The following is a 23836-nucleotide window of genomic DNA, read 5'->3' as shown; positions in this document are numbered from 1 at the left end:
GCGTGGAGGTTCCCTACGCTGTGGTCAATCCGATAAGATACATTCAATAGACAGAGTTACACCGATCAAGAATGGTCTTTAGTGCCTGGAGTGGGCCATAGGTGTAAAAAAAAGTAGTGTAAACATGGGCAATGAGATATGCAGTCCATGTATTTCACTAAAACATCGTAAAAGCTGCACATGCCTACGTGTCTATCTAAGAACAGTACTGTAATTGTAACGTCACCTACTACGTAGTCTATACATATCGTATTGCTTATATATTGCGAAGGTTACATACAAAAATACAAACAGATCGTACACCTTGTTTTGCGTGAGTGTGTACTTGAAGTTTCCGGAGGAGTTATTCACTTCTTCGTCGGACAGAATCTTCTGGTCCTGAAAGACGTTCAACGGGAGAAAATGTGTCAAAAGGTCTGTCACCAGCACCAGCTGGATGGGCTGTTTGGACCGCCAAGATGAATGAGTCTGTATGGTGTGACGACTTGGCTAAGATATGCAAACATCCAGTTTATCTTAAACATCGGCATCGCCACTTTCAAAATGACGCATCAAGAACTTTCAATGGATATAATCAGAAAAGCAATAACAACCGTGCAATTCAGTGTGCCCGAAGTTCCGCGGACATGAATCATCGTGGCTCGGACCCAAGAGGCGCGTAGCCAAGCTTAGGTGTCCCTCGAAAGCCAAGCAAAAGAGGTGTGGGGCCTTTAAGAAAGAGGTGGGACCTTCAAGAAAGAGGTGCTGTAAATGGATAAAACCTTCATGGAGATAGTGTATATATTCTTGGTTCTTTCGGTAAAGTCACGTAGACTAGAAATAATAAAATTATATTAATATATGTTTAATATTTATATTATAATATAAATATATGTTTCATATTTATATTATTTCATTATTTCCCTTCTACGTGACTTTACTGAAAGAACCAAGAATATGAATCCCTGCAGTCACGAAAGCTTTAAATCAAGGAGATAATGTAGTTTTATTTTTATAAAGAACACAAATATATATATTTACAGTCGTTCATTTGACCGGTTGAGATATTTGAGGCGGTGTAACTCGTTCAAATCCCTCCGTGGTAATTTTGCAGCAAATTATTTGAAAATCACTTTGAATGAGCGACCTATGAAATAATGTACTCTCATTTAGCAATGGAAATACATTGATACGCTTAAAGTTTTGCCACATTACCTGGTACGAATTTCTGTTCTGGCCCGTACACTGTGGCCGTGAGACCTCGATAGGAATCAATTCCCGCACCTCTGATCAGCACGGTTGGCTACGTACGGTGCGAAACGAAGCCCAACGCACAATCCCCTGGCACCCAAACGCCGATGCCAATTTTCCCAGCCGTCCGGGTCAATTCCCAGGTCAAATCGAGACAGGTGGTAACGGCGGGCGCAGGTCTGCGTGACCTGCTTTCTCAGTGTGGCAGCCGCGCCATGATCCACTGCTGTATCTCCCGCAGCACCGCCTCCTTCACGCCGGGCAGCTCACGGTGCAGCACGTGATACGCGCCCTCGTACATCTGCAAGAGCCGCGCACGCACACAACAGGCAAAAGGTCCTTCCCCCGTGTAGCCTCAACAAACTGTTGGGGCAAGTGCCCTTAGCGAGTAGCGCCTATGAAGGCCGGGCACGGTACACGGATGAAGGTGAGTGTAGCCAGGGGTCAAGAGAAGGTCGTGCCTCACCCTGATGGTCTTGTCCGTGCTGGCCGCCTTGTCGTACAGCATCTGGGAGCCCGCGGGGTCGCACAGCTGATCGCTGCTGCCGTGCAGCAGCAGGAAGGGCCACGAGACGCTGGGCATGAGCCGCGCGAGGAGCGACACCGTGTGGAGCAGCCTCACGGCGAACGCCACGCGCACGCGGCCGTGGTAGACCAGCGGGTCCGACGCATAGTCCTCCACCTGCCACACACACACACACCGACACACACACACGCCGACACACACCGACACGCACACACACGCGCACACCGACACACACCCACGCGCACAGACACACACACCCACCCACACCGACACACGCCCACCCACACCGACACACCCACACCGACACACACACACGCACACAGATACACACCCACGCACACCGACACACACACACCCACCCACACCGACACACACCAACACACGCACGCCCACCACCGACACACACAGAGACACACATACCCACCCACACCCACAGCGATGCATATCGACACACGCCCACCCACACCGACACACAGAGACACACCCACGCCCACCGACACACACCGACACACACTGCCATCGTTTTCACGGCCACTTTGCACCGGGCTGTCTGTGCTGGGCCAGTACTGGTGTATATTAATGCCGGTAGTCATTTCCCTGAATATTTGTTCTCCCGGTGGAATTAATATTTGTTCTGTACGTATGTACGTTGAACTTCTTTCGCACCATACGTAGCCAACCGTGCTAATCGAAGGTTTTCGGCCAAAGGACAACAAACTAAACACAACAATCAGTTCTGAAGAAATGAGATGTCAATTTAGATTATGTAAAAGTGCACAACTCCCGTGGATTCCAAATATCGGAAGATATTCTTTCGGTAAAGTCACGTAGAAGGGAAACAATAAATGGATAAAAATATAAAACAATAACATTATTGTATTGTTTCCCTTCTACGTGACTTTACCGAAAGAACCAATAATATGAATCCGTGCAGTCACGAAAGCTTTAAATCAAAATTTCTCGGCTGTCCGTTACACTTGCAGCATCCTCCGCACGTGAATGATGTTACCTCTCTCGCGTCTCGGGAGAGCAGGGAAGGGTCGAGAGAGCCCAGCGGGAAGTTTGGGCAAATGCAGCTGAAGAACTTGGCCATGAGCACCTGCGGGAGACGACGCAGAGCGTACAACGATCCGCCGGCGTTCTTCAATTGCGAGACCCGCGGGTCACGGGCTTCGGTTTCTCGACGATGCGCAAACAGTGAAAACACCTGTATCAAGTGAAGAGAAGTCACAAGAGGTACGACCTTATATACTGGTTAAGGGGGGAGGAGCCAGGAGGGGCCGTGGGAGAGGAGGAGTTATGAGATGATCGGTACTGCTGTTGGAACTCCGCCTTTGTAATGTAGATGGCATATGTAGATAAGCCAGCTAGGATTAAGCCGCCTTTTGTCCACAAGAAGACGGAAGCTTGTGTTGCCTCCGAAACGTCGTGATTTGATTGTTTTTATTTTTTATTAATTTTAATTTCATTTTTTCACCTACGTGACTTTACCGAAAGAACTAAGAGTATGAATCCTTGCAGTCACGAAAGCTTCAAATCTAGAAGTGAAAACACCCCCCACCACCATCATCATCAGCATCGTGGTGCTGCTGTCAAACCCCCACAATGGTTTCACATTTTGTTGCGGCCCTCACGCAGATGATGACTTATCAGCGAAAGTGCCCTCACATCCACCCCCCCCCCCCGCCTCCTCTTACCTTTCTAAAAACTAGTGAAGAACACGGCGGTTAAGTTGCAGCAAACTAGATTTGAAGCTTTCGTGACTGCAAGGATTCATATTCTTAGGTTTTTTCGGTAAAGTCACGTAGGTAACAAATTAAAATTAATAAAAGTAAATAAAAATAAAATAAAATCACGACGTTTCGGAGGCAACACAAGCTTCTGTCTTCAGGTGACACTTGATACAGCAATCGTGCTGGTGACGTTTCCACCTGAAGACGGAAGCTTGTGTTGCCTCCGAAACGTCGTGATTTTATTTTATTTTTATTTTATTTTATTAATTTTAATTTTTTACCTACGTGACTTTACCGAAAAAACCTAAGAATATGAATTTGCAGCAAACTGCCGACACTTTACTGAGCAGCTATTCCACGTAAGGCGTTTGGCGGGGCACGGCCCAGCCAGATCGTGTCCTATCGTGGGAGGTTAAAGGCGCAGCCCTGCAATGCAACTCGCGAACGCCACCGCTGGCGGAAGGAACCTCCGCTCGAGGGATTCCCCTCCACAGAGTGTTTTGGCCTACTCTTCCACGCTGGCCGGACGTCTTGGAAGAGGTGGCAGTACCCAGACTTTATCCCACCCGCGTGCAATCCTGCCGATCGACTTAAAGTTGGCTTTAGCCACGCGTCACGGTTGATCCGCTGTTGCTGCCCCCGGAAGGTGTGAAATGTCCTCATCCTGGCTGTCAGCACCGCCGATTCCACGCCTCCGTTCAAGTCCAGCATCAAGACTTTCTCCCCTCTTCTCTGTCCAGGACTGATTTGGGGCCGTCCATAAATGACAGCAATGAAAGGGGACGCGCAGCCCGGGACCCGGTTCGGTCACCCATCGCTTTCTATCTCTCTGTGTGCGCCACAGCGAAGGATCACAACGAGGAACTGGGGGGGGGGGGGGGGGGGGTGAGACCTGCCTTGCACGGCGTGGCGAACTCCTCGCTCATCTTCAGCAGGGGTGCAATCAGCACCACCCCAGCGAACTCATTCGTGCGCTCGCAAGCCGCCAGCACCGATACGGCACCGCCCTGTGCACACACACACGGGACACCACACACCTGTCAACCCCTTATCAGTGCCCCACCTTGTTACAGACCAATTCAGACCTTATTGATCACACCGTGGTGCCCTTATAAATCTCAACGTTCATCCCACAAAGACCCATCACAGCAGTTCTGGTCATCGCCGCCGGTGATGCATGAACCATGAAATACTCAGCGTGCCGTCTGCTTCACACGTGGACGGTAAAGACCCCTACTCTTTGGTTCTTTCGGTAAAGTCACATTGTGTGCCGGCAGCATCCTCCACATTTGCCGAGCAATAAAAACTATATAATAAAATTACTTGAAAATAACTCAATTGGAATCGCACATCGCAATATCTCACCGCCACCACCCCCCCTTACCCTCCCCTACCGTGAGACGACTACATACTGTTCCTGTGTGCACGACAGCTCAATCAGTATCACTCGCGAGCGTGCCGTGAGCTGAGAGCGATCGAGCGAGCGCCTCTACCCCTGCTGTTGGATATTTGGAGTTTGCGTGTCCCTCCCTCCCTCTCTCTCTCCCGTGGACTGTTGTCTCCGGGTCCTCTGGTTCCCCCTCCCCTCTCCCGCTCTGCACATTTAGAATCGACGTGCGCGTGAGAGACTATCTGGCCGCGATAAATGTCCGCGCGATCATCAGCCGCTTCGTCGAGCGATCGTTTGTGACGGCCAGACCGCTGCTGAAAAAGTGTTACATTTTTAAAAGTGTTCGTTTTAAATACTGTTGTGAGTGAGCGAACGAGCGACCGAACGGGCGAGTGGGGTGCGTGGGTTGGGTTGTGTCAGTGCCGGATGAAGCGAGTGCGGGGCCTGTAGCATATGATGTTATAAAGGGGCCCTCAATAAAAAAAACACATAAATATTAAAACACAATGTTTTAACTTGCATAGTAAATCAAGATTGCATAGTAAACTAATTGTATTTTTTCATTTTTTTATACAGCCAGATAATACGACAAATCGCTAACCTTAAACACCCAGTCGTTTATAAAAGTTGAAGGTGGTATAGTACTATAGTAATAGAGCAAGTGCAGAATCACTGAACCGGAATTGATAGCTTGAAAGCATTTAGCGCGGGGCCCTTGAAAGTGCGGGGCCCGTAGCTACTACACATGCAGCTACTACATATGTAGCTACTACACATGTAGCTACTACACATGTAGCTACTACACATGCAGCTACTACACATGTAGCTACTACACATGTAGCTACTACACATGTAGCTACTACACATGCAAGCTACTACACATGTAGCTACTACACATGCAGCTACTACACATGCAGCTACTTACACATGTAGCTACTACAAATGCAGCTACTTTTGCTACGATGATAATCCGGCACCGAGGTTGTGTGTGGATGAGCGCGACGCGTCGCGCGCGTCTTGCCAGGGAGTGTCCGAGCAGGAAGCAGGGCAGTCGAGGGTGCGTGCCACGCACGCGCCGCACGTGCTGGAGGCAGTCGCGCACGTGCATGTCCACGTGGATGTCCGCCAGGCGCACGCGCGTGCTCCGGCCGTGACCCACTGCGGAGCACGCGCACAGCAAAGCACGCGCGCGCACGCACGCGCACGCACGCGCGTACGTAGCCTTAACAGACTGCTGGGGCAAGTACTGTCAGCGAGCACCTATGAAGGCCGGCATGGCACACGAGGGGGTGGGGTGGGTGGCCAGCACCACGGCTGGCCGCCTTTGTCTCCCTAGTGGCGATGTTTACCAGGTACTCAATCGAAGCTGGGTCGACCTCGGGGAGGCACAGGATCGCTTCAAATGTTCGCCACTGATATTAGTCGTGAGCAGGAATCGAACTTGGGTTGACGGATTCACTCCTTCCCCAAAGTAAAAGATCCCCCGTGTAGCCTTAACAGACTGTAGGGGCAAGTGCTGTTAGCGAGCACCTATAACGGCCGGCACGGCACACGAAGGGGTGGGTGGCGAACACCACGCACGGCCGCCTTCGTCTCTCTAGTGGCGATGTTTACACACCGCACCAGGTACTCATTTGAGGCTGAGTAGACCTAGGGGATGCTCAGGACCGGTTCAGATAATCGCCACTGGTGTTAGCCGTGAGCGGAAATCGAACCCGGGTCGCCAGGTTCGTAGCGCAGCGCGCTAACCGCTACACTACCGCTCCCCACACATAAACACACGTGTTCATGGGTGGCTTTGACATCCGAGTTCGTCCAGTGGATATAGATAGCATATATAAAATAGTATGCCCAATTCTAGGCTCAACTAATCACAAAATATTTCATACCCCAATAAAACAACTTACAGTGGAAATTCTATGTTAGATGATGTATTGAAACATTACATAGCACAAGATATCCACGTGTATTGTGCCTGTCGTGTATTGGGTTAACATTTAAGTTAAAGATTTCCTTTCCAGAAAAATGAAAAATGGGACACGTGAAATATGAAAAAATATTGACCCAGAAAAATCCCAACGACTGTAATTTTACAAATGCTATTCTGAATCGGTAAATTCAGCAAAACGGACTGCGAATCCAATGTCTATCCATGATGCTGACCACATTGTTTGGATTCGCAGAGACAGAATCATCGGGCGCCACAGTGGCGAGATGTTAACTACCTCGTCTGGTTTACAGGAGGTCATGGGTTCGATCCCGACCCTGACGTCTGCTGCTGTATATGTGGAGTTTGCGTGTCTCTCTCCCCGTCGTCGCGTGGATTTTCTCCGGATCCTCTGGGTTTTCCCTCCACATTTAGAATCAGCATCACGCGTTTAGAGTATTTGTCTGATATAAATTCCCCACGTGACAAGCCACTTCGTTGAGCTATCATCTGTGGTTAGGTAGCTTTTACAAAAGAGCTATATAATAGGCCGCACCTGGTAAAATAACAAGTATAACCCGTAAAAACAAAGTTTTTCACTATAAATCCTTTATATGCGTGGCGGCTAGAGTCCTCTCGTCCTCTGGCTTGAGATGGCTGCCACCTATGGGTCAGATGATTGCATGGCAGCATTAAGCAATTGGCAATTAAATATAATATTTTCGTCCTAAAAAGTGTAAAATTTTGGAAAAAAAATTTCACGAACATTCATTGTCACGCACAACGAGTCTGTGTGGAAAATGTCAGCTCGATTGGATCACGGGAAGTGGGTTAAAAAACGACCGAAAGATTTGCACGGTCCTAAGCAAGCAAGCAAGTGAACTTAATATAAAGGATTTAAAAATAGTTTATAATTGAGTTCACCTCCAGCCAGGCCAACGGCCAGGTCACCCAGACTGACGGTTTCCTTTCCCCCACACTTTGTTCAACTGCCAATATTGTGGAGTGCGGTACAACATTCCTCTGCCTCCACCTTTCCTCACATTGCTTCACTGTGGAACTTCCTCCAATCAACACTTTTCACAAGTTCCTAGAACCTTGCTCAATTCAGGAAAGGCGTTAATTCCTATATGACCTACTATCATCACTGCTCCAAGTTACGGGATTTTAAATTCCTTCCCATCGTTTCTTTTCCGAAATTCCCATAACCTTGTTCGGTTGACAGAAATGTGTTGTTTCTTACGTGATGTACCGTGCTATTATTAGTTCATTATTAGTTCGTTTAGTTGCGAGATGCTTTACGTTATAGCCCTTTGGGCTTTGGCTCAGCATCTGCGATCATAATAATAATAAAAAAATGAATCAAACCACGTGCTCCGTAAACGATCAACACAGACACCACAAGAGTCAGGAGATGTTCTAACAATGTGGGGAAAAAAATTGGACCGAGTGTATGATGAGAACAAACCTGGAACAAATGAGAAAATTACGGGGTAGGCCGAATGAAAACCACACGCATCTACAAACGCCCTTGAAGAGAGAAACGTGTAAATGAAGCGGTGCTGATGGAAATTGACGTGAACCTTGGGGTGTGGGCCTCACGCGACCTCTGCGCTGTAATGAGTTGATTCATGGTGGCGGGCGTTCTCGGCTTGGGTTCCGTCACCCCGGCCGCTCTGCAATAGCGGGCAGGAATGCCCCCGTTCGAGGAGCACGCGTGGTTGAATTTGTGAACGTGAATTACATTTTAAACTATGCATGTTAAAGCGATATTTTTTTTGTTAATCGTTGCATAAAACTTATTTTAATTAAGTAACGAAGATGAAGAGTATATTCTTTTTAGGATTGTGAGGCTTTGGTGTATGCGTGTCCTCTTAATTGTTGATGGTCTCAACAGTGAGTTAATGGTCTCAACCAAGTCACCAATGACTGCACACAAAAAACACCATGATGTAAAATTGCGTTTTTCACCACATTTTCCAAATGCCAACTCTTGAGAGAGAGAAAGAGAGAAAAAGCACCGCTCAGTTTGCCCAACGTGCCATCAACATCGCCACTGCATGGTGCGCAGAGACATTACGGTGCCCCAGGTCACTCTCACTGGGTGATAGCGCCGCTCTGCAAAGAGTTATGAATGGACGCGTATTTCTCTCGTGACACCGAGGACGCGATTGTAATGCAATTTTCGAAAAGACAAATTGCAGAAGAGGACCCAAGTGCAGGCCCACTCGGTTTCGCTCGAATATAATAAAAATATATATGCCGCTTGAAAAATTACGGAAATATAAAATATGAATTAGCTATCGACCCGACGGTTTGTGGAATACATTAGGTCTGATATTCAACGAAAACTAGAGCAATGTTCCCTTCCTGTGATTTAGAGAAATGCTAATGAACCAGAAATAAAGCGTCAAGTTCTCTGCCGAAGGAGACATCACTGCGTCAGTGAGTGCACAGAGTAGCACGTGGCCAACGATGATGAGCTAATTGCTCTTCACAACCATGAAAATGTCACACGCATTATTCAAAATTAAAAGCGTAACATGCCTGCAATGGTCTCATTAACTGACAGCTTGAGAGCTGAAATTAAAATGTATCGTTTAATGAATCTCAACATGACCTGATAAAAGAATACACAAAGATTATATATGTTTACAAGTGCTTTGTAAGGGCGAACTGCCTGCAGGAGGAACATTGTCCATGTGTGTTTGTGTGTGTGTTTGTGTGTGCTTTGTGTGTGTGCTTGTGTGTGTGCTTTGTGTATGTTTTGTGTGTGTGTGTTTAGAGTAAAATCTGACCACTGTTTTTGTGAGTGTGTTTTGTGTGTGTTTAGAGTAAAATCTGACCACTGTTTTTGTGTGTGTGTTTTGTGTGTGTTTAGAGTAAAATCTGACCACTGTTTTTGTGTATGTGTTTTGTATGTGTTTAGAGTAAAATCTGACCACTGTTTTTGTGTATGTGTTTTGTATGTGTTTAGAGTAAAATCTGACCACTGTTTTTGTGAGTGTGTTTTTGTGAGTGTGTTTTTGTGTGTTGTGTGTGTGTTTTTGTGTGTGTGTGTTTTGTGTGTTTGTGTGTGTCTGTGTTTTTGTCCGGCAAAACAACCTCCTACCTCTTCGTTGGTGCCGGACGGTAACGCTGTGGTGAGCAGTGCCATGGGAGGAGGACCAATTTCGATTGGCCATTCCTCTCATGGCGTTTGTAGCCACCACAACAGCCTAAGGGGGCTCTGGACGGGTGTGAGGGGCTGGTAACCCCTCTATCTTCAATTAATTACCACTAAACCACGAACAAAATATACAACTAACCTTGTGCCTCATTCTTTGCTCGGAGGTTCAGAGAGCCGTAAGGCGCTGTAAGGATCGGTGGTGGTCGCGGTTTGCTGAGGAGATGGACTCTGCCTCAGTGGCCTGCGATCACAAATCGCTCTTTATTTCCATAAAAAAATACCTTGCAGCACCACACCTATTACCATCATTATGGTAAAGAACGGTGATCCAAACTCCGACCCCCAGGTACAGGTTTGCAGATTTGCTGAGCATTTCTGTGGGGTCTGGAGGAGGGGAATCCCTCAGCCTGGAAAACATCATGGGGCAAAGTGGGGATGGCCCTGCTGAGGCTGCTCTGCCTCAAATATGAGTAGAATAAGTCAGCCCCTGTGAGTGGCTGGCTGAGGTGCCATCTGTTCAGGAAGTACTGAAGGCGATCCAGAGTCTGGGACCAGAAAAGGCACTGGGCAGAGATGATCTCACAAGAGAAATGCTGAAGGAGGGTAGCGTTTGTGCACAGATTGCCCTACATGACATCATGATAACAGTCATTGGCTGGGTCATGTAGCCCGCATGCCCTGCCACCGCATGCCTAAACAGCTTTTGTGCGACCAGATAAAGGGGGATAAACGGGCGCGGCATGGGCTAGAGAGGAGATGGAGTGATGTGGTACAGGAGGACTAGGAGCTGAGTGGACTTGTCAATGACTGGTACCAGCGGTGTCACGATCGGCCTCTGTGAAGGAGGCTCGTGAAGGACGCTACTGGGCAGTTGGAGGCAGTCGCCCTCCAATAACAACGGAGCACGTTGGCACGGTCGGGGGCACAGGTGGTGTATCAGCCAGTTATCTCGATGATCTCAGTCAGTCGACCCATGGCACCTGGGTCTGCCCTGTGACCTCCTGCCAGCGGGCGTTCGACACTTCACGTGGTCGCAACGTGCACATAGCCTGGCACAAGCACCGTGGTGACGTCACCGCCACTTAGTGGCGAATGGCGGTTGTTGTTGTTGCTGTTGTTGTGTTTTTGTGTGTTTGTGTTTAGAGTCAAATCTGACCACTGTTGAATATTAATGAAATTACTCTAATTCAATAATAATAGGGGTTTTCCCCCTTTTTTCTGGCAACAAAACTGAAACCTTTTTACAAAGATTCATGTCTGCATTAACCACAATACTTGCAGTCAAAATGCAAACAAAAAACATAATATGATAATATATGCATTGTCCTTGAAACTGATTGGTCCACACCATATTATCATAGTATGTTTTTTGTTTGCATTTTGACTGCAAGTATTGTGGTTAATGCAAACATGAATCCTCGTAAAAAGGCTTCAGTTTTGTTGCCAGAAAAAAAGGGGAAAAACCCTATTATATTTTGGTACTGGCAAAGGAGTTATAACGATGTAGAAACTCCAATTCAGTCGCAAGAGCAACAGGCGCAGCTGGGTTTGAGCAGTAGACACGCATGTGACTCTTTGAGGTGGCCTGGTCTGGCATCGGTGGCCTGGTGTGGCATTGGTGCCAACAATCCCTCACTTTCGCCGTCGAATTGTGTGACCTGGATTGAACCCCACGTTTCTGCCACCGCTGACAATGATGTGCCGCCGTTGGGAGTTGAACAGTGCTGCCGCTGCTGCCTGCGCTCACTGGGAGCGCAATTGATTAATGGCAGTGGATGTAATTTGACTGTAATGCCTGATCGTGATGAATTCTGATTGTTTATTAAGAGGCAGGCGGTGTATTTCAAAATAACACTGGATGGTGTTATTGATTTAAATAAATGCTGACTTTGATGTAGTGCCACTTTCTTGCAAAATGCATTATAGAGTTCAAGGTTGCTAATTACAGATAATTACCGATCATTAATGGTGCAAATAATTATGGGTCTGTTAAAAAAATTAATTTCCCCACAAGTCGTTATATTGAATAATCGCATAATTATTTTTTAATTGGTAAAAATGATCAACATTAATGCATTTTTGGGAAAATGAAATAAACGTATGTACAAAGGCAAATGCGTTGTCCTTAAACCCGACACCACCCAACACAGCCAACTAGTAAGGTTTGTCACGTAAACAGAACGTGGCCAATTCGTTACTAGTACAGCACCACCGGTGTGTTGGAGATTCCATCCACAACATTTACAATCTGAGTAAGACGTTTCGCCAGTAATTACAACCAGCATCATCAGGCGACAGCCAGATTAATTCGTTTCTCAATTATCTGCAGACCCTGATTACTTTCCTTTACACAACTCAAATTGCTCGTACTTCACGAGATAACAGCATCAATTGAAGCAACAAAAATTACATTTCCCACCAAAGATCGCTCACCGCGAACAATGCAATGCCTGCCCAAAGGTGGGGATTCTGCAACCATTTTTTTAAATACACATGTTGCCACATTATATTAGCTAGGCAAAAAACAACAACACTGCCCTTCGTCTCGCGAGCCAGCCCTATCATTGAACTGCCACACAAATGGTTTGGCAGACTGCAAATAGAGAGAGGGAGGCCCTGTGGGCGATGTCCCTATTACAGCAATGGCCTAAAAGGATGGATAAGGTGAGAGTTAGATCGACAGTTGTTTAGCACCAGGACAGGGGGAAATAATGGTCCATAAGCCAGACACGGCTGATGACTTCGTTGTATTTGGCCTGCTACCACGTGAGGCCTCGTATTTGGAACGGCCCTGAAACAATGTTTATTCACCGTTGCGAGAATCTTAGCCGCGCTAATCGTGTTCTAGAGGGGAATATTTTTCACCGGGGCAACGCGGTGCGTCTAATTAGTTTTAATCACGCTCGGTCACTTCTGTTTCTGCAAGGGCCTCTTTACGCTCGGTTATTGTTATATGACGCTAAGGCGTGCGTTGATGTTTGTACAATTGTGGTGACGAATTGCGCCTCTTCCGACAAGCAAGCCAGCATCAGGACTAAAGGTAAGTGAAAATAAAACTGAAGAAAAAAATCTCTTTATGTCACTGTATTTTATGTTGAATTTACTCTACAGTATTTTTACAATGTACACTATTTCTTATTATTTATGAGTTTAACAATGCTTCCCTATTTTGTTGAAACATAACACAATTCTAAACACTGACCGTATGGGAATTACATTACTGAATAGTGTTCCGACTTACGAACCATTCGACTTACGAACATGTCCCAGAAACTCATAATGTTCGTAAGTCGAGGATGTATTGCACATGTTGCTTAGTGAATATTGCACAGCTCACAGACGAGGTATTTAACGGTCGTAAACGAAACACATGCGAGTCAAAAACAGCGCAAGTGGAAAAGTCGTGATTTATAATTGTATTTCTATTATTTTTACTTTTATTATTTATTTTTACCCACGTGATTTTACCGAAAAACCTAAGAGTATGAATCCTTGCAGTCACGAAAGCTTCAAATCTAGAATGAATATTAAGAAGTTAGGAACATGTGCGTATAAGCTCTGTATATTAGTCTATAGGTGACAAAAACACACGCACATCTCAAGATACAGTGCGAACATGTGGGCACAAGACGCGCCATGAGAAGTTAGGTCGAGGTGCAAGTGAGCTCCGTGTTTTAGTTCAATAGGGAAGTAAAGACGTGGAGAATGAGCGGCCTTCCACTGAGCGTAGGTTCACTTTCGGTAGCAAATCTCGGTTGATGGAGTGCAGGGTACGTGGAGGGAGAGTTGAGTGAGATGCAACACACCAGGTAGGATCGGGTGCGTAGGATGGAAGAGTGAGGTGGGACGGGAGAGGTGGGAGAGTGCGTTTAGGGGAGCTGATTCACAGAGGAAGTGTCTCGTACCGTGACCGCATCTGAACACGAGCATGGAGCGTGCGGGAGAGTGGAGTGACACGGCAGACATCTCGAGCATGGAGCGTGCGAGAGAGCGAAGTGACACGCTAAACATCTCGAGCATGGAGCGTGCGGGAGAGTGGAGTGTCACAGCAAACATCTCGAGCATGGAGCGTGCGGGAGAGCGAAGTGACACGGCAGACATCTCGAGCATGGAGCGTGCGGGAGAGCGAAGTGACACGGCAAACATCTCGAGCATGGAGCGTGCGGGAGAGTGGAGTGTCACAGCAAACATCTCGAGCATGGAGCGTGCGAGAGAGCGGAGTGACACAGCAAACATCTCGAGCATGGAGCGTGCGAGAGAGCGGAGTGACATGGCAGACATCTCGAGCATGGAGCGTGCGAGAGAGCGGAGTGTCACAGCAAACATCTCGAGCATGGAGCGTGCGGGAGAGTGGAGTGACACGGCAGACATCTCGAGCATGGAGCGTGCGGGAGAGCGAAGTGACACGGCAAACATCTCGAGCATGGAGCGTGCGGGAGAGTGGAGTGACACGGCAGACATCTCGAGCATGGAGCGTGCGAGAGAGCGGAGTGTCACAGCAAACATCTCGAGCATGGAGCGTGCGAGAGAGCGGAGTGACACGGCAGACATCTCGAGCATGGAGCGTGCGGGAGAGTGGAATGACACGACAAACATCTCGAGCATGGAGCGTGCGAGAGAGCGGAGTGACACGGCAGACATCTCGAGCATGGAACGTGCGGGAGAGTGGAGTGACACGGCAAACATCTCGAGCATGGAGCGTGCGAGAGAGCGAAGTGACACGGCAAACATCTCGAGCATGGAGCGTGCGAGAGAGCGGAGTGACACGGCAGACATCTCGAGCATGGAGCGTGCGAGAGAGCGGAGTGACACGGCAAACATCTCGAGCATGGAGCGTGCGGGAGAGTGGAATGACACGGCAAACATCTCGAGCATGGAGCGTGTGGGAGAGCGGAGTGACACGGCAGACATCTCGAGCATGGAGCGTGTGGGAGAGCGGAGTGACACGGCAAACATCTCGAGCATGGAGCGTGCGAGAGAGCGAAGTGACACGGCAAACATCTCGAGCATGGAGCGTGCGAGAGAGCGGAGTGACACGGCAAACATCTCGAGCATGGAGCGTGCGGGAGAGTGGAGTAACACGGCAGACATCTCGAGCATGGAGCGTGCGAGAGAGCGAAGTGACACGGCAAACATCTCGAGCATGGAGCGTCCGGGAGAGTGGAGTGTCACAGCAAGTGTCATCATCGCACCGTGGTCGTGTCCGAACACGAGCAGAGAGTGCCGAGTGAGCGTCTTGGCGAGTTCGTCGTAGCGACCGCAGTGTTCCCCCGCGCCGTGCATCACGCACACCAGCCCCCTGCACGCACAAACAGGCGGCACGCCGCGCATCGCACGCCGGCCGTGAAAACTCGCGCGACGATCGTGGCGATGGGCAGTGGGAGAAATACGCGGTGCTTCAAAAAAATGTCAACATTTTTTTATGGGGCTATCGTTTTTAATGGGAAAATAAGTATAACCAGTAAAAACAAAGTTTTTCACTATAAATCCTTTATATGCGTGGCGGCTAGAGTCCTCTCGTCCTCTGGCTTGAGATGGCTGCCACCTATGGGTCAGATGATTGCATTGCACCATTAAGCAATTGGTAATTAAATATAATATTTTTGTCCTAAAAAGTGTAAAATTTTAGAAAAATTTTTTCACGAACATTAATTGTCACGCACAACGAGTCTGTGTGGAAAATGTCAGCTCGATTGGATCACGGAAAGTGGGTTAAAAAACGACCGAAAGATTTGCACGGTCCTAAGCAAGCAAGCGAACTTAATATAAAGGATTTAATAACGGATGATGATCAGGGCCGGATTCAGATGTTGTAGGCTCCTGGGCTACACAGGTACTGTGAGGCCCCCAGTAATATTCTCAAAAGGAAAACAAAGTTGCAGAAAAACAAAATTGTATTTTTACAAGGCTGACAACAAATACAATTCAGCATTCACAAATGAAATAATTTATCACTTAAATTTCGATTTAAAGCTTTCGTGACTGCAGGGATTCATCTTCTTCGTTCTTTCGGTAAAGTCACGTAGAATGGAAATAATAAAATAATAAAAATAAAACATTATAAAATATGATAATAGGGTTTTTCCACGTTTTTCTGGCAACAAAAGGTTTCAGTTTGGTGTTTTAACATCTTGACGGCTGCTTGCATTGTGGCCGAAACGTCGTGAGAATTGTATTTTATTGTTTTATTTTTATTATTTTATTATTTCCATTCTACGTGACTTTACCGAAATAACCAAGAAGAACTTATCACTTCATCTCTGGAGGCCCCTCCAGCTGGCGGTAGCACCCACGCCCTAATCCGGCCCTGATGACAATACACTGCAACACGGTAACAGCTGTTATGTTAATATCTGCAAAAAGTTAAAGTGTCTCCCATTTGATAATAGGGGTTTTCCCTTTTTTCTGGCCACAAAACAGGTGTTAAGATGTTAAAACACCAAACTGAAACCTTTTACAAGGAATGCTTGTGGTCAGAATGCAAACAAAAACGTACTCTGATAATATATGCATTGTCTTTGAAACTGATTGGTCCACACCAGAGACAGCTTTCTTTTGAGCCTCGTCTCAAACGGTGTTAGACCAGAGGACGCCAAAAGGCGTACAGCCCAAAGACAATGCACTATCAGAGCTCGGGGTGAGGGTCTACATCATGGGACTTCCTTTGCCAGTACAAAGATATGATAATAGGTTTTCCCCTTTTTTCTGGCAACAAAACAGGTGTGTTAAGATGTTAAAACACCAAACTGAAACCTTTTGTTGCCAGAAAAAAGTGGAAAAAACCCTATTATCATATTTTGGTACTGGCAAAAGGAGGTCCCATGATGTAGTCTCCCACTTGTTCGCCATCATCGCCAGCGCGTGCCTGGAATCTTATCTCGAGGTGGTCTCCAGAGCTCGGGGCCAGCACATCTCTCGTGGTTCTTGTGCCAAATTCTCAGAAGTGTTTTTTTTTAAGTGCCCTGTGATTTACCCGAGCAGACTCGCCCGACATGGGACTTTATTCATGCACGTCGATTCATGCTCTCGCTGTATTTTCGGTTACTTACGTGACGCCGTTGCTGTTGCACTCGTTTGTATTTGCTACGTTGCTGTGCTTGATTTAATTTGCGTGTTGAAGTTTAACACGCAGTAGGCTTTCGCGACAAAATATTATCCATAAAAGGTTTTTTGGGTGAGAGCGCGTACATTTAAATGTGTCGTTAAACCCGCCACCAACAGACACAGCCAATTAATACGGTTTGTTGCGTAAACAGAAAATGTTACTAGTACAGCACACCGGTGTGTTGGAGAGTAAATCCACAACATTTACAATCTGAGTACGACGTGTCGCCAGTAACTACATCTAGCATGTTGAGGAATTACTAGTAACGAATTGGCACGTTCTGTTTACGTGACAATCCTTACTAATTGGCTGTGTCGGGTGGTGGCGGGTTTAACGACACATTTATATATTTACGCGATCTAACCCCCAAAAAAAACCTCTATTATGGATGTTGAACTTCTTTCGCACCGCACATGGCCAAACGTGCTCATCAGAGGTGCAGGGGTATGACAGCAACAAACATAAACACATCGAGCAGAACTCGTTTTCCCTTTTCTCGTTTTGCAAACGAGACTCATCCTGGTCTCTTCAGCTCTCGAGGGGTTTGCACAAAATTTGCTTGAGCACCGCACGTGCAACACGCAACATAGCACATCATCGCGTTCTGAAACCTCTGCACAGCAGAAGATGACAACACGTTTCTTGTGAACAACTCAACACTGGATATGAATTCATCACAAAAGACAAAGATCCCCCGTATATCCTTCACAGACTGTAAGGGACAAGTGCTGTTAGCGAACACCTTTGTAAGGCCGGAGGGATGTGTTAGCCAGCACCACGCCCGACCGCCTTTGTCTTCCGAGTGGCGATGTTTACACACCGCACCAGGTACTCATTTGAGGCTGAGTAGACCTAGGGCAGGCCCGGTTCAGACAATCGTCACCGGTGTTGGCACACGCACACAGACACCTTGAACATCAACACCACCCAGCACCAAGAGGTGCTCTCGCCTCTGAATGGCACTCGCACAGAATCACAAGCATCGCGAGTCAGTGGGTCACCCTCTCACCAATGGCAAAACAAACACAAACGTCGCATTGAATTCGCCAATGGACTTCATCTGCTGAACAGCGTCTTGTGATCGTGACATTGTTTTTGGATTGACCGTCATGCTATGAGCATTGCTCTGACGAAGCGGGGGAGGAAGGACAGCGGTTGCAACTTTACAGGGGTTCGGAGCTCACTCGAAATGATCTCAGAGACAGCCCTGTGATCTCTACTTCCGTGGGCCATTCTCTATGCACGTTGAACTTCTTTCGCGCCGTACGCAGCCAACCGTGCTAATCGGAGGAGCTGGGGGCGGGGGGGAGAGAACATCACAAACTAAACACAAAAATACGTTTTAATAAATAACGAACGGTCGTGTTGCAAAGACACTCATGTCATTGCCGCACTGCTCTCCGTGAGAGTTCCGCCGAACGCATTTTGTTGTTGTTGCTGTTGTTATTGTTGTTGTTATTGTTGTTGTTATTGTTGTTATTGTCTCACGACGTCCGGAGCGCGATCGGGAGTTAATACGAAAAAATGCGTAAAAATTGCAGCTGCTGGAAGCGCAGCGCGCGGGGTTTGTCCTCTCCGCCCGCGGTGCGAGACAAGGCAGGGAGGGGGTGTCGTGCCGGCATTCGCACGAGCGAACAAAACTGCGCGAATTGGAAGAGCGCTGAATGGAAGACGATCAGGTCGCGCCGCGCGCGCACACGTTAAACAAAAAACACGCACGCACATACACACACACGCATGCACACACACACGCACACGCATGCACACACACACGCACCCACACACACATGCACACACACGCACCCACACGCACACACACGCACACACACACGCACACACACACGCACACACACACAAAGATCCCCCGTATAGCCTTAACAGACTGTAGGGGCAAGTGCTGTTAGCGAGCACCTATGAAGGCCAGAACGGTACACGAGGGGGTGGGTGGCCAGCACCACGCCCGACCGCCTTTGTCTCCCCAGTGGCGATGTTTACACACCGCACCAGGTACTCATTTAAGGCTGAGTCGACCTAGGGGAGGCCCAGGACCGGTTCAGATAATCGTCACTGGTGTTAGCCGTGAGCGGGAATCGAACCCGGGTCGCCAGGTTCATAGCGCAGCGCGCTAACCGCTACACTACCGCTCCCCACGAACACACGCACACACACTCACACACACACTCACACACACACGCGCGCACACACACGCATACACACACGCATACACACACACACGAGCACACAAGCACACACACTCACACACACACACACGCACAAACACACACACACACGCACACCAACACGTACACACACAAACTAAACCGCGTGCAGAGAAGTAGCTGCGAGCTGAGAAAACCCGGGGCTCGAACTCCCTTCGTGCGGTGGAACGCAGCGCGTTCGCAAGTCGACTGCTCACGGGCCATCCCTTCCATTCCACACGGCGGCACCCGCGATGTGAAGCCGCTTGATTGGAATTCGGCACGGAGCACGGCTAGTGATTGTGGATGGAGGGACAGCCGTGCGAGCGCGTAGCGCCCGGCTTGTCGGCAGGTTGTGGACCGCTGGGTTAAAGTGCGGTATCTGCCTAATATCGTCGACACGACCCGGCGATTAATGTCTGGTTGGAGAGTCCACCGTGACATGGAGCGCAGGACACCCTCTTAGCAAAACGTTCTTCACTCATTTTCAGAGGTGGTGGGGGGGGGTGTCACTTTCGCCGATAAGACATCATCAGTGTTGAGAGTCGTCACACCATTTGAAGCTACTGGGGTTGATGAGCAGCACGACGACGATGATGATGTTATTGTTTGACTTGCATCCCACCGGGATTTTTGCGCACAGCATTGATATACGGTGCTTTTTTCTGGAAGACTTTGCTGGTTTTTTTCCTGGATTTTTCTGTAATGCGCGGAGTCACTTTGAGATGTTTCTTGTTCACGTGTTTTGTTTGTTGCGGTTGCACCCGATTCAAGAGCCGAATGGCTCACAGGGCTATACCTAATAAATGAACTGAAACTGAAATGATAGGCGGTGTTGTCACGTGTTGTGTTTTGTCCGGGGCCGCACTAAAGGCCACCAGGGGCCGTCAGTGAAGAACTCTGCTCGAGCACGAAACTGCACCATGGTTTGAGCTCCGTCACAATGTGACGATGTGATGACGATGACGACGCGGCCTCTCACCCGCACGGCACGTGGCACCACTTTCCCAGCCCGCACTGCCACGCAGGGTACCGCTCATCACGTGACAAGCCAACCCGATATTTGTACTTCTCAAGGGATGGAATTTTGACCGAATAAAAGTGCGAGGCAACGTTTAATGTCATGTTTGTGTGTGTGTTTTTTTTATCCGCAGGCTTTAGAGACTATCAACTCGCCGCACTTGAGAACCAGGCTTAGTCTTGGGCACTCGCCTAGAGTCGAACCCCAAACCCCGGGGTCTCAGCAGTGCCAGAGACAAAGATATATGAGTTTTCAGCAATATCCACTAATGGACACTTTCATCAACAGATAACGAAGCGAACGTGGCCTTGTTTAATGCAGACGCGATCAACATATGGATTAACGTGTGTGTGTGTGCCTGTGTGTGGGTTTGCAAAACTCTGATTAATTCCACGCCTTGGCAGAGCAAACATTGGAATGATGAGGGATTCTTATCGAAGGTTGCTGTTCAAATTTGCATTGATTATATATAACGATTTACTGTAATCGGGGTCGCTTGTCTGTCACCCTTGAGGGGACGTGGGGCTGGGGAGATAAGCCATCAAAGAGTAACCTAATTTTGCCGCGATGGCTTCTGTGATTAATTCACGGTGGGCATTCATGATAAAGTGCAGGAGCACATGGGATGAGTCCTGTAACTGGGTATCTGCCACTAATACGTGGGGATGTTAGGACTCGTTTGGGGATCGTGCATAAACCCGGCCTTGATTATCCGGACTGGAGCCAACATCTAAACCACATCTAGTAAAAAAATATTTTTTTCTTAGCTTCATTGGGCTATGAGTGCACGTGTGGCTTCATCGTCAGGGTGTTGCGTGAGCCTCGCCTCCCCAACGAGCTCCGTCGACAACAAAGGCAAACATCGAATGAGCAATGGTAATGCACGGCGTGTTGAACTTCCTTCGCGCCATACGTCGCCAACGGCGCTAATCGGAGGTGCGGTGTTGTGCGGAGCGGGCGGGGAGTGATAACAAACTAAACACAACAACAAGCGGTTCTAAAGAAATTCGTTTTCAATCTAGATAAATACAACACGATGGCCAATGCTACCAGTTAGTGGAGCTCTAAAGCTCACAGACTGCGACTCTCCACCCACCGCTTGCTGTAGGTCAGGCGACTTGTGCCGAAGCACAATAACACAGAGAGCCACTGATATTAGCCGAGGCCAAGAATCAAACTCAGCTTTCTGGGTTCAGAGTACAGTGCGCTAACCATTGTGCCACCGCTCCACCCTCCTCGACTATCTTGTATCACATTCAGAGGGAATGTTGCACCGTTTGCACCATTTAGCACCCTCATCGCCAACTCGGTTGGGCACACATCGCATTCCCGAACTATGCAGGAGGCGAGAGAACACGTGGCTTTGGGAAATGTGTGTTTATTCGTGGGTATGAAGATGAACTCTTGTTATCTGCAGCCTCAAAGAATAATAATTTCGCTAACAAAAAATACCACCACGACATCAAAGGATATGCAATCAAATGACGCGGCTTAATTCATTGTTAAGGACATAAATATAGTTTTTCTTTTAATGTGCACATCAAAGCGCTGTGTTTATGCATAACTTAGGAGCAAAGGGTGCGGTGTGATATTCGGCTCCAGGCAAGACTGGAGGCTGGGGGATTTCCCGGGGTGAGATTATTAGGAGCAGGAACGGCGCGTACGACTAGGGGTATAGAGAACGTGTTCTTGTGATGAGAACACTTAAATTGCATCGCACATATATATTTTTTTTAAATCCTGAAAATATTTTTCAAAGGCACAACCGCTCTCTGTAAAATGATATGTAAGCAGAACGCCGTGCTGTGTCTCCACGTAAAAAATTCAAAAAAAGTTTGTGTCCATCAGCTTTTCCAGAACGATATTATGCAGCAGCAGCATTTGCTTAAGCAAGCAGGCAATCACTGGACTGGTTTCAAATTCTAACTGTGTCTCGTCAGCAAAAGTCAGGCCTTGTTAAACCACCACTGCTGCTGGGCTACCAGACGGAGCCTAATAAAGTGTGCCTACAGGCGACAAACCTACAAAACACCCCCCGAAGCTCAGCTACTCATCGTCACGAGGACGCGTGTGTTACGGTGTTTTACAGACAAATACGCACGCCTAGTTTCAACATTTCTGTGCATTTTGTCCCCCCCGTCTGTTCCGAGTGTCTGCTTGGTGGAGTTCGTTGTAGTTGTTCTATTAGGCTCTTGTCACCAGATGTCATTGGTAAGAGCGCTCCATCCAAACCGTGGGGCCCCATTGAAGGGATTACAGCAACATTGTGTAGAAAAAACGCATCATGAGTCTGTTCGAGAATGAAATGCCCCCTTTGAATGTGAACTCGCCGCTGCGCTAATACACTCCGCAGGAGTTCCCGCTCTATATGCTCATTCAGCTCATTGGTAACCCGCCCCCCCACCCACCATTGCCGATTATCAAGTGCTTAATGATCCTTATGGAACATTGGGCCAAGCAGATGTACTTGGAAAGATTGGGGTGGGAAAAGGTGGTTAATTAGCATGAGGAGGCGAGCCGGGGTTGAGTGGAGTGCGGCAAGAAAGCTGTCGACAAGCCACGCACGGCGCTCACCAATGAGAACCGGGGACCCTGGGGGGTCACAAGAAGACAGATACCCTCCCATCGAGACAAACAGAGATAGACAGAGACACACAGAGACAGACAGAGACACACAGACACACAGAGACACACACACAGACAGACAGAGACACACAGAGACACACAGACTCCCATAGAGACACACAGAGACGCACAGACAGACAGAGCCACACAGAGACACACAGACTCCCATCGAGACACACAGAGACACACACAGACAGACAGAGACACACAGAGACACACATACTCCCATAGAGACACACAGAGACACACACAGACAGACAGAGACACACAGAGACACACAGACTCCCATAGAGACACACAGAGACACATAGAGACAGACAGACTCCCATAGAGACACACAGAGACACACAGAGACAGACACCCACCCGTAGAGACAAACAGAGACACACAGAGACACACAGAGACAGACAGAGACACACAGAGACACACACAGAGACACACAGAGACAGACAGACTCCCATAGAGACCCACAGAGACACACAGACAGACAGAGACACACAGAGACACACAGAGACAGACAGACTCCCATAGAGACACGCAGAGACACACACAGACAGACACCCACCCATAGAGACACACAGAGACAGAGACACACAGAGACACACAGAGACAGACAGAGACACACAGAGACACACACAGAGACACACAGAGACAGACAGACTCCCATAGAGACACACAGAGACACACAGACAGACAGAGACACACAGAGACACACAGAGACAGACAGACTCCCATAGAGACACACAGAGACACACACAGACAGACACCCACCCATAGAGACACACAGAGACAGAGACACACAGAGACACACAGAGACAGACAGAGACACACAGAGACACACACAGAGACACACAGAGACAGACAGACTCCCATAGAGACACACAGAGACACACAGACAGACAGAGACACACA

At 48.1% G+C, this 23836-nt stretch overlaps 1 protein-coding gene across 1 annotated transcript in view; it reads right to left on the bottom strand.

Moving 5' to 3' along the window:
* Nucleotides 1-983: 983 nt before the first annotated feature.
* LOC144729976 (monoglyceride lipase-like) overlaps nucleotides 984-23836 on the bottom strand; it is a 36480-nt gene continuing 13627 nt past the window's right edge. The window contains exons 2-7 of the mRNA XM_078610403.1: nucleotides 15168-15274; nucleotides 5901-6037; nucleotides 4386-4496; nucleotides 2766-2855; nucleotides 1697-1912; nucleotides 984-1531 (exon numbers count right to left, since the gene is read on the bottom strand). Of these exons, the coding sequence (XP_078466529.1) occupies nucleotides 1427-1531; nucleotides 1697-1912; nucleotides 2766-2855; nucleotides 4386-4496; nucleotides 5901-6037; nucleotides 15168-15274 (766 nt within the window). The 3' untranslated portion in view covers nucleotides 984-1426. The remainder of the gene's footprint in view (nucleotides 1532-1696; nucleotides 1913-2765; nucleotides 2856-4385; nucleotides 4497-5900; nucleotides 6038-15167; nucleotides 15275-23836) is intronic.

The sequence above is a fragment of the Lampetra planeri genome, chromosome 34 (genome assembly GCF_965212315.1).
Source record: "Lampetra planeri chromosome 34, kcLamPlan1.2.h2, whole genome shotgun sequence".
Taxonomy (NCBI): Eukaryota; Metazoa; Chordata; class Hyperoartia; order Petromyzontiformes; family Petromyzontidae; genus Lampetra; species Lampetra planeri.
Note: the sequence above shows the minus strand (reverse complement) of the source record. Positions and strands in the feature narration are given on the sequence as shown.